The following is an 11,331-nucleotide window of genomic DNA, read 5'->3' on the forward strand; positions in this document are numbered from 1 at the left end:
TGTCATTTTGTTCTTGTATTTTCTTCCAAAATTCTTCTAAGGTTTTTTCTGTGTTTTCTTTGGTCTGTCTCTCAATCCTTTGAAGATACCTAAATATAACTCTTACAAATTACTTATCAGAGAGTTCCAATGCTGCTTCTTCCTCAGAGACGTGTTCTGGGTCTGTATCCTGCTCCCTTCTTTCTACCACTTTATCCTGCTTCTTTGTGTGGACTGTGAAGATCTGTTGTTCATCATTGTTGTATTTAGATCTCGGTTAACTGTTTGTGAAGAGCAGCCAAGGGTGATTCAGGCTCTTGGTGGTTTTTTATCATTGTCCCATTGGTGGAGAAGAGTTAGTGGCTCTTGCTCAGTAAGTGAAATTGCAGGAGGTGTGGGTGTAGTTGTGTCTCATGGGGACTGTTGCTGTCTCCCACTCAGTTAGACAAAAATTACAATTGAATAACCAACAAAAAACTAAAAGCACATGGACAAAAAACACACCATGTAAGCATACAGGAACTGTAACCAAAAAAAAGAAAAAGGGTAAAAAAGAAAAAGAAAAAAACAAGAAAACCTGCAATATCTGGGGATAGGGCACTAAGAGAAAAAAGGTACAGAAAGTGAATAATTAAGGAAAAAAATGGGAAAAATGCAAAAAGAATAACAAGGAACGGGGTTAACCATGAGAAAAAAAAGGGGAACTTAAAAAAAAAAAATTTTAAACAGGAACAGGGAAAAGAAAAAATGCTGAAAACTAGGACCTGGGAGGGGAAGAATAAGAATAATATTAAAAAGGACAAAAGTATTAATAATAATAGTTGTTTTAAAACAGACAAATACAAGCAAACTTGTCACCAGAAAAAAGAAAGTGAAAAAGAAAAAAATTAAAATTAAAAAAAGAGAAAATAAATCAATGGACAGGGCAGGGCACCAGGCTTTGTCTGAACACACAGATTGTGATGGAGTTCCTGTGGGCCCGTAAGGTAGGTGGGAGTGGGGGATGGCCACACCTCCATTCACCAAGTGGGTGTAAGGTATAAGAGTAACAAGAGGAATGTTGCACCTTTTCAGTCTTGTAGGTCCCGAGGGTCCCTGGGGTTGCTGGTAAGCAGAACATGTTCTTAAGCCCCAGGAATCTGCAAGAGCACTGTCTCTTTAAATATCAGCCTGTCTATCTCTTCAGCTTCTCCATTTATTTCCCAGCTACCAGAGCAGTCCTCCGTGCAGTCCCTGGCTAGCAGGGCTGATTTTTAGGTTAATTCTTAGGTCCTACCACCATTCGGGAATCTCCAAGCTGTCTGTGCTGTGCCGTCAGGATCACTGCCAGACTGCAGCTCTGTCTGTCTCCTTTTTTGGTATTTTCATTCAAATGCTTCTGCTAGTTGGGGTTTAGTTCACTTCTATATCCTCCACTTCAAGGTTCAGGGGTCCAGGATTATCTTCTGAGTCTGTGTTAATTGGTTTCCCTCTTTTTTGTTGACAAGGGTCTGTGCAGTCTTTCTACCTAGTCCACCATCTTACCAGAACCACCTTCCTTGTCTCTTTTGCTGGTTTTTGCCTGAAAGTTTATTTTTCAGAAATTAATATTGCCATTCCTGCTGCTTTTTGGTTGCCAGTTAGTTGATGTATGGTTTTCCATCCTTTAATATATAGCTTGTTTTTGTCTTTGTTATCAGCCTATTTATGGGTCATGTTTCCTTATCCATTCTGCTACTCTGTGTCTCTTGACTTGTGCATTTAATTCATTTACATTCAGTGGAATTAATGATAGGTATGAATATATTGCTGTCATATTGCTTTGTTTATGTGTGTGTGTGTGTGGTGCTGATAACTGTTTTATTCTATATTCTGTGCTGAGTTCATTTTGTTTACAGATTTTCTTGTCATTTCCTCTTTTGCTTTTGTTTAATGTTTACTAGATCTTTATGATTTTTTTCATTTGATGAGAAAGTTTATTAATTTTCTTTGAACTTACCCTGTAATTTATTCATTTCTTTCCAAATTTAAAACAGTCCATTCTATCTTGATATCTTCTTGACCTCCTCTCCACTTAGAAGTTCTGTAACTACACCATTCATCTCCTCTTTTTGCTTTGTGTTGCCCTCATTTACAAATTGCTATCTCTGGCTCCCTATTTTCTGTCTTGTAACTTTATTTCACTTTGCAATATTCTATATCTGGGCTGGTTTCTGGGTGATGTTGTCTTATGTGTTAACCGGAGTTTGTTGTCTGCAGTTGCTGGTTCTTTGTCCAAAGAATTGCTTTTATAATTTTTTTTTAAATTGTCATTTGGGTGAAAGTTTAAAGAACAAATTCATCTTCCATACAACAGTTCATACACATTTTGTTTCATGATGTTGACTGAAATCCCCATAATGCACCAGCTCTCCTTGTACTTCCTCCCTGTGGTTACCTTTTCCCTGTGTCCTTCTTTCCTATGCATTCCTGCCCTCTAAGCTATATACCTTTGCATATTCTGCCCTTCTGATTTCCCATGGTTGACTGTTCCAGGGAGTGTATCTACCTGGTGTACAGGTTCACCTTATATGCCTGTTTGTTGTTTGGCTGGAAGCCAAATGAGTGAATTCAATTCTATGCCCAAAGGATGACTAGTGGCAATAGTCTTAGGGGTTTCACCAGTCTCTACCAGACCAGTAATCCTGGTAATTTTTTTTTATTTTGAGTTTTGTTCCACATTTTTCTCCCACTCTCTATCCAGGATCTCCTACACAGATCCCTTTCTGAGTATTTGACCATGGTAGCTGGGCACCATCTAGTTATTCTGGTCTTAGGGTCATGTAAGCTGAGGTTTGCATGGCCTATAAGTTCCTTGGACTAATTGCTTCCATGCTTCATTTATTTTCTTCATTTGTCCTTGCTCTGGACAAGGAGAGACCAATTGTTGTATTGTGGATGCCCACTCACAAGTTTGTAAGACCCAAGTTGATACTCACCAAAATAGGATGTAGAGCAACATTTTTGTTCAGTATGCTATGGCAATTGAGCTTGATGTCCCCCATGATGATGGTCCTGAGCCCACAGTCCCAACAACTAGCTTCCTCAGGGTGGTTGGCTGTGGCTTAGAAGTTATCATAATATGGCTTCCTGTTAGTGCTATTATATATAAGGACAGTCTTATAGCACATACAAATACATATATAGAAATATTATCTGCCAAAAGCATATATGGTTATGGGTATATTCCCTTTTGCTCAGACATACTGGATCATTTAGCCTTTCTACCTATGTATCATCCTGTAATGTTTGTTATTACTGATAATGCAGTATTATGTGTGAAAAAAAAAATGTTTATCTTTGTTGTCTGTACCTCTTGTGCACCTCTATGTGTCTTCCTTTTCTTTAGTGTTATTGTGTTGGTCACTCACTTTTGGTATGCTGCCCTTCCCTTCATCCAAATCAATACCTATCTCTTAATACAGCAATCTACCTCATGGTGTCAAACACCTTTCTCTTCACTCAGTCAGGTTCTGCTCAGCTCATCCCTAGCCCCTGTGGGTTAGGTCAGTGGGTACCAGCCCCTTTCCCTTCCCCTCTCCTCTCCTCTTCTCTCTTTCATCCCTAGACTCTACTGGCTAGGTCAATGGGGCCAGTAGAACCTGTCTAACTCAGCCTATCTCTTCATTGTTGCATCTCTCCTGCTCATCAAGTGGACCCAGGTGGTCATCACAATTGAGCATATCAAGCTGTCTGCTCCTCAGCTGCCTTTAATTCCCAGTCCTAGAAGAGAGTTCTTCTAATGGGCACTGAATTTTCCTACCTCAGTGTACCCAAAGGCAAACTGCCTGTTTGAAATTTAAAACCAAGTCCTTTTTTTATTTTTTTATTTTCTTTTTCTGCAGGTCCTTCCTTCAAATGCAAATCTCCTGTTCTTTCAGTAGTTCTGGGTAGGTCTGCATGTCTTTTCAAATGTGAATTTCCTGGGTTGTGCTCAGGTTTTCAACCTAAGCCCCCAATATTCTACACACAGGGCTACTGCATGCAAACCAACAGCCTGTGTTCTTTTGGGTAAATCCTAGTTCCCTTTTAGCATATCAAATCAAGTATTGGCTGAAGGTGGAGTTACACACTCTGTTATTAATGTTGTTGTTGTTGTTATGTGCCATCGAGTCGGCCCTGACTCATAGCGACCCCTCCTTGGGTTTCCGAGGCAGTATCACTACGGAAGTAGGATTGCCCATAATACCCAATATTCATTTCTATCACACATGTAGATCTATTTTACAACACTTGGTAGGAACAACACTCAATAACCATAGTATATTCAAATAAACACATAAACCTTTTTAAAACATGCTAGTTTCATCTTCTCCATACTTTGACTATCTTTCCATTCACATGCATATGGTCTTGGGCCTCTGCCTGGGTGGAACCAGAAGGCCTTGACCCCCTACCTGGCCTTTGCCTCAAGCCACTCTAGAGACAGCTTTTCTATCTTCTATTTTCCTGTCTTCTGGTCCAGCATAACATCTCTTACTTTCCTCTCAGCCATCACAGATAACCACCACCAAAGTAACCATTCAAGAATCTAAAGTTTCACTTCCTATGCCCTTTTTTTCCCTTCTCTTACAAAATCCCATTCTTCCATCAGTCTGGAGTCATTGCAATGAACCACACTTCTAATGCCAAGGGTAAAAATGGCATGATAGGGGCATCTGAATTCCTCACCTAACTCCACAAGGGGGAAGAAAAATAAAGTCAACAGCCTAAGGCTGATTCTGATAAGGTGGAGGTCACACATACCTCCTCTCTCCAACCTTTTTTCCAATTCTGACACAGCTGTCCCTTCGACTGCACTCTCTACTTCTCTGCTGGGTTCAATAACTCATTGCAATGGCAACACAGAACTCACAGATCATACTCATGGTTATGGGGTTAATCAGGAAAGTAACAGATTACAATTGAGGATCAAAAACAACTCAGGATACAGGGCTTTGATCTGGACAGCCTCTTCTTGCCTTCTGCTGCTAGGCCCTGCTTGGGGGCCTTCTCAAGCAAGTCCCACAAAGCTCTTTAGCTCCACTGATAAATGCCCAGAGGCACCTCACTCGGCCAGCAAGCCTGCTGCCTGAAGGCACTCGGCTCTCTGCTTCTGTGGGCGTGGAAGCCATCTCCTGCTGGTCTCCTGGTTCAGCTGCTTCTGCTGCTGCCACTTCTCTGGTGTTGCTTCTCCCTGTCTCCTACCATCTCCAGTGTTACAGCTTTCTTCTGGGTTGCTCTACTACCAACTATTCTTCTTGGTGGTAGTAAGATCCCCTTTTCTGCTCTGGGATTGGATTTATTTTAAGCCTAGCAGGCTAGCAAACTGCCAATTCCCTTGTTAGGGTTTCATACAGCTCTTTTGCATGGTGCCACCCCACAGGGATTCTATGTACCTTATTTGGCTTATTAGCAAACTGTCCAATCCCCTTGAGTGGGCCACAGTACCTTATCTGCACAGTCCCATCCAATCATTTGGTGGGAATTATAAGACCTTGGTAAGAAAAGCCACATAGAAGTGATCCATTACACCGCACTCATCCACAGAACAGTCCTAGGAAGAGGGCAGGATTTGGATGAGTCTGAAAATTCATTTCTTGTTACCAGAGACTCCCATGAGTGTAAGTAGGGGCTGCCCTGGGCCTTGTAGGGACAATGATAGGCAAGATGACTTCCGCAGCTGTCAGAGACAAGTGACACCCAGAGCAAATGAGATCAGAGTTCATACACGAGAACAAGAACAGGCATAACCCTCTATAAAAACAAACACACAAAAAATAATCACACAAATGATGGGGACCAAGGGCCAGATTTAGGCCTGAGCCCAGGATGTTCTGGGCACAGAGAGCCTGTGCTGCTCACAGCTCCAGACAGGATAAGGCCCAAGTCTCAGTGATCACAGGCCCTAGTGGCATATGATTCTACTGAAGGGACAAGGACAACAGAGACATGAAGATTATTCAACCAAGGAGTGACCATGTTAAACCCCACACTGTCCTGAGCACCAACAGGGCCCAGGCTCCATTCACACTTGGCTCCTCCACTGCCTTCTCTTGACTCTGCTTGCCACAGACTCAGCACAATGAATTTATGGATTCTGGAATATTCTCAGATTTTATTTCCTCTCTTAAATTTTCAGAATTTTCTTCTCTTTTAATTAACCCTTCAACCCCACCTCATGGCAAAATTTTGAAGAATCAAATTCATTCTCAGATTCTCATTTTCAACAGAGAAGTGAGAAATTGCAGCTCAGAGCAACAGCAAATTATATCAGGGATGGAGATGTTCCAGCCCCACTTCTGCTGGAACAAGGAATGTAGATCAGAGAAGGGACACAGGTCAGTGTGGGGACACAGGTCCTGGTGGTCAGGGATGGGTTAGTCCTACCACATCCTCACATTATGCTGCTAGGAACACAGACACATCCACACACCAGTTGCCAAAAGAGAAGCCAACGGTTCTTGAATCACAAAGTGGGGTATGAACAAATCTTGTATCACTCAGTCTCACACAAAGCAGCTGTCTCAAGCTACAGAAGAACAGAATCATGAACAAATTGAGGTCAATCACTATACATGTTGACACTATGAACAGCCCATTGCAATTTCAAAATGTCCAAAGAATCTCTATAACCCAGTTTTGACCCCTCTGTCCTAACCACTCCTTGTCAGGTGCCCCAAGGTCTCACAATCAGAAACCATGAGAGACATTAGACATGGGCATTATCGCCACCTGGAGAACAAAAACAGGATCTGGTCAGAGCCCACTGAAGATGAAACTAGGATGGGAATTATGGGGTAAGGAAGCTCCCCCTGGGTTTCCATCTATACTATCCCAAAGGTCTCAGGATCAGCCTCTCTCCCTCCATACTTACTTTCTGCTTGAGTGTACCTCCTTTTTCTTATGGAAAGAAAGTATTCTGTGAGACAATGGGAGGAGGAAGGACCATGAGGTTCTAGAAGAGCCAGGTAGTCCTGGACCCCAGGGAAGGTCCCAGAACTATGACTACAGACACAGGACAGGATAAGGAAACACAAGGAAATATGTGCAGGGATTGGAACAACTACACTTCTGGAAGTTTGTCCTCAGTGGGAACCTTCCCATGTAACCTGAGACTGTTGGGAATCAGGGCTCCATCACCAGAACGATTAAGGTGAAGATTTACCCTTCATTTTCATTCGTGCTTTACAAAAGGGTAATTGTTAGTACACAAGGCTCCAGACTGGGTCAGCAAAAGTGTGGATGGTGCCTTGCATAATGAGGTGGAGACTGCAAGGCAAATCACCTGCCTGGGACTTGAAACCACCCACTGGGAGAAGAAAACTCAGACCCCACCCCCTTCTATACCTGAGCTCTTCTTCCACCAGAAAAAAACTCCAGCCACCACAGCTCCAATGGCCACAAGGAGAACCAGGCCAACAATGATTGCCACGATGGGGATGTCAGACTGAGAATGGGGCTCTAGGACAGGGAGGAGAGGCGAGAGGGCCTGACATTGTTGCAATTGGCCAGAAGGCCTCTTGCTATCCCTGAGAGGAAACTCCACCCTCATCTGCCTCCTTACCCCATCTCAGGGTGAGGGGCTTGGTCAGTCCCTCATGCTGCACATGGCATGTGTATTTCTGCTCCCCTCCAGAGGGTACCACCACAGCTGCCCACTTCTGGAAGTTCCCATCCCCCGCAGGTCTGGTCTCCACAAGCTCTGTGTCCTGGGTCAGCTCCTCCCCGTCCCGCTGCCAGGTCAGGGTGATCTCTGCCGGATAGAAGCCCAGGGCCCAGCACCTCAGTGTGACCTCTTGTTCAGAAATGGGATGGTGAGTCACGTGCGTCTTTGGAGGCACTAAGGGGAAGGATTAGACAATTCAGGAACTCTGCATTATCTCCCATGCACTACTTGAGCAGTGCTCATATGATGATCCTGAGAATGGACCGAGCAATTAGGGTGGAGGAGGGTGTGCAAAACCGAGACATCAGCCTGGCCCAGGGACCTGGGATAATCTCCTATTCCTTGGAAAGTTCTAGAATCAGGGTGAGGCGGCTTAGAATAGGAGGCTCCAGGTGTCTGAAGGGGAGAACAGGGATTTCTAGTTCTGACTTGGGTAGAATCAGACATTCAAACACATTGATGTGGGGCAGAGAACAAAGTTTGAGAGAGAAAGTCTCTGGTAGTTCCCAAGGTTGATTCTAGGATCAAAGGGAACTGTTGATCAGTCAGGAATCATCTCTCTTACTATCCTCAGAGAGAGTGGATTCCTTAACTATCTGAGAGAAAGTCACTCTCTGGTCCAGGATCTGGGAACAGTTGTGTCACCAGGGGGGTGCAGAGAGGGGTGCAGAGCACACCAGGTGTGGTGGTTATGTTCATGTGTCAACTTGGCTGCGCCTGGTTGAGTGGCTGGGTAGCTGAATAAAGTTATTCCCCATGGTGAGATTGGTAATTAACTTCATGGTAGAATCTATTGGCGCAGCTGAGTAGCTGCTTTGGGTATGTGGTTTGCTTCCCATATATAAGAAACAGCTTTGGGAATGGTCTCTAGCTTATGGCGTGCTTGGACCCTGCAAGTAGTAGTTGTTGTTCAGCAGCCTGCCATGCTCTGCCGACCTTGGGACGTACAATGGACTTGAATTAATGGCCTGCTGTGTGATTTGGTAACATCGGGACTATGCCATTTTACTTGTCAACCTTGAGCTTGTCAGCCTTAGCAGCCAGCAGCTGTCTAAGAGCTGCCTCTAGCTTTAGTGGGCCGGGAGCAGGAGGCAGAGCTGAAGCTCAAGGTTGAGGTGCCCCTAGAACCTGGCACTTTGAACAGGGACTTCTAAGCCTAGTGAACTATAAGAGAATAAATTCCTGTTTGTTCAGGCCATCCCATTTGTGGTATATTCCTGTCAGGATGGCACTAGGTAACCAGAACACCGGGTGACACTGTCGGTGGCGGGGGTGACACCAAAATGATTGTCTAAAAATTTTGTGCAGTGTTTCAGTAGAAATGTATCATTGTTTTTATAAAAATGTCCCTGTAGTTAGTTGTAAGAACATTTTTCATAAGCTCAACTTACATGTATCAATATACCCACAAGACTGAACTTCTATGCTAATTTACTTTTTGAACTTTCTAATATGCTCCTGTCAGAGCTGTCATTATTACCCAAATACAATGATCTCTGAATTACCTGGTTTTCTCTGCACTCAGCGCAAGCTATTGCTTTCCTTTTTTGTAAATACTTTATAGTCACTGATTTTGCCAATTTTTCTGCTGTTTTAGCTACAATATCGTGGTAATTAGCATTTTTTAACCTATATCTATATATTTGGAAATGAAGTAGTAATTAAAGGGAAAAAAAAAAGGCTTCTGCTGTTACTAATGATGTGATTCGGCGTAAAAATATTTTACAAAACAATTTCGTGGTTAGTATTCATAATGTAAGAAATACTACACTTAAGCAACTTACAACTATATTTATCACATATTATTCTATGATTACAATTAATAAATATTATCAAGGATTTTACACAGTCTAGTAGGGGAGGAGGACCATGGGGGGGTGACACCGTGAGTAACTACACTGGGTAACACCAACCCTAGTAACACCACAGTCTGGAAGTCATCTGGGCTAACTCCTCACTCTTCACACCCATGGGAGGGGATAGTTTAGCGTCTATCCCATTATCCCCCTCTCCTTTTGAGAGATCAGCCCAGTCTCTGGTCAAAGGAAGTTCGGGGAGGCACACCGCAAGCCTTCGTACCTGCACGCTGCAGCGTCTCTTTCCCGTTCTCCAGGTATCTGCAGAGCGACTCCACACACCTGCCTTCCACGTAAGCCTTGTAGCGCTCCGCCTCCCCAGCCTCCTCCCACTTGTGCTGGGTGAGCTGGGCCGCCACGGCCGGCGCCGCGGTCCAAGAGCGCAGATCCTCATTCAGGGCAAGGTAATCCGCACCATCATAGGCATACTGATTGTAACCGCGGAGCAGTCGCCCGTCGGACTCAACGTCACAGCCGTGCATCCTCTGGTGTGTGTGAGACTCTGGCCCCGCCCCCGCGGTCAGCCCCGCCCCCGCGGTCAGCCCCGCCCCCGCGGTCAGCCCCGCCCCCGCGGTCAGGTCTAGTGGCGACTAGTCTTTCGGTTCTAAACTGAAAACGAAACCAGAGGAAATCCTCCGGTTTGGACTCTAAGGGCCGGGCGGGTCCCTCCGCCTTGGGGTGAACTTTGGGCCCGAAGACTCGGGGCACCAGTCTCTGGGGACCAGGGAACACGAAACCTGCGACCTGGGCCCGCTGCCACTCACCAGCCTCGCTCTGGTTGTAGTAGCCGCGCAGGTTCCGCAGGCTCTGCCGGAAAGTCTGTGCGTTCTCCTTGGCGATCCTGCTCTGCTCGTCCCAGTACTCCGGCCCCTCCTGCTCCATCCACGGCGCCCGCGGCTCCATCCTCGGATTCGCGGCGTCGCTGTCGAACCGCACGATCTGCGTGTCGTCCACGTAGCCGACGGCGATGAAGCGGGGCTCCCCGCGGCCGGGCGGGGACACAGATGTGTGGAAATATCTCAGGGAGTGGGAGCCTGGGGGCAGAAAGGGGCTGAGACCACCCACCCCGCCCCGCGCGACTCCTGGGCTCGAGTGGATGGGGCTGGGGAGGGGAGACGGGGCGGCGGGGTGAGGAGAGGAGAGAGCGCGAGACGCGGAGGGTCAGCACCAGGCCGTGCGAGGTCTGGGGCTGGGGTGGCGGGGCGCTTTTCCGCCGAGGGTCCAGCGTCCCCGCTGGGGGGGGGTGTCCCCTGCTCCTCCTTCCGTGGAGGCTGTTTCCTTCCCGACCGCGCACTCACCTGGCTGGATCTGGGTCAGGGCCAGGGCTCCTGGGAGTAGCAGGAGGATCGTCCAGGATGTCATGACCCGGGTACTGTGGTTCTGAGGGGAGACAATCTGCCTCCCGGCTAGTCCAAGCGCACCTTGAAACCAGAAACCACGGCCACGGCGATTGGCTGTTCCAGAAAATGTGAGACCCAGTAGGAGTGAGAAATGGAGTCGCATTATGTGTATCCTGGTGGAAAGACCTGGCACAGGTTGTGAGAGGAAGTGAAATTCCAAGGAGACGGGGACTCTCCAACACGGCTTCAGGATTGGAGGGAGAGTCGTTAACGACCTGCAATATGCAGATGACATAACTTCGCTTACTGAGTGCGAAGAGGACTTGAAGCACTTACTGATGAAGATCAGTATGGATTACACGTTAACATAAAGAAAACAAAAATCCTCACAACTGGACCAATAAGCAACATCATGATAAATGGAGAAAAGATCGATGTTGTCAAGGATTTCAACACCCATGGAAGCAATAGTCAAGAAATCAGATGTATT

General features: G+C 45.8%; 1 protein-coding gene across 1 annotated transcript in view; it reads right to left on the reverse strand.

Annotated features, from left to right (window-relative positions):
- LOC103205978 (HLA class I histocompatibility antigen, B alpha chain-like) overlaps positions 1–10,863 on the reverse strand; it is a 45,304-nt gene extending 34,441 nt beyond the window's left edge. The window contains exons 1-6 of the mRNA XM_007951419.2: positions 10,800–10,863; positions 10,266–10,535; positions 9,725–10,003; positions 7,544–7,819; positions 7,315–7,440; positions 914–950 (exon numbers count right to left, since the gene is read on the reverse strand). Of these exons, the coding sequence (XP_007949610.2) occupies positions 914–950; positions 7,315–7,440; positions 7,544–7,819; positions 9,725–10,003; positions 10,266–10,535; positions 10,800–10,863 (1,052 nt within the window). The remainder of the gene's footprint in view (positions 1–913; positions 951–7,314; positions 7,441–7,543; positions 7,820–9,724; positions 10,004–10,265; positions 10,536–10,799) is intronic.
- Positions 10,864–11,331: the final 468 nt, after the last annotated feature.

This window comes from Orycteropus afer, unplaced genomic scaffold, assembly GCF_000298275.1.
Source record: "Orycteropus afer afer isolate SDZICR_OR568_19922 unplaced genomic scaffold, OryAfe1.0 scaffold00294, whole genome shotgun sequence".
NCBI classification, from domain to species: domain Eukaryota; kingdom Metazoa; phylum Chordata; class Mammalia; order Tubulidentata; family Orycteropodidae; genus Orycteropus; species Orycteropus afer.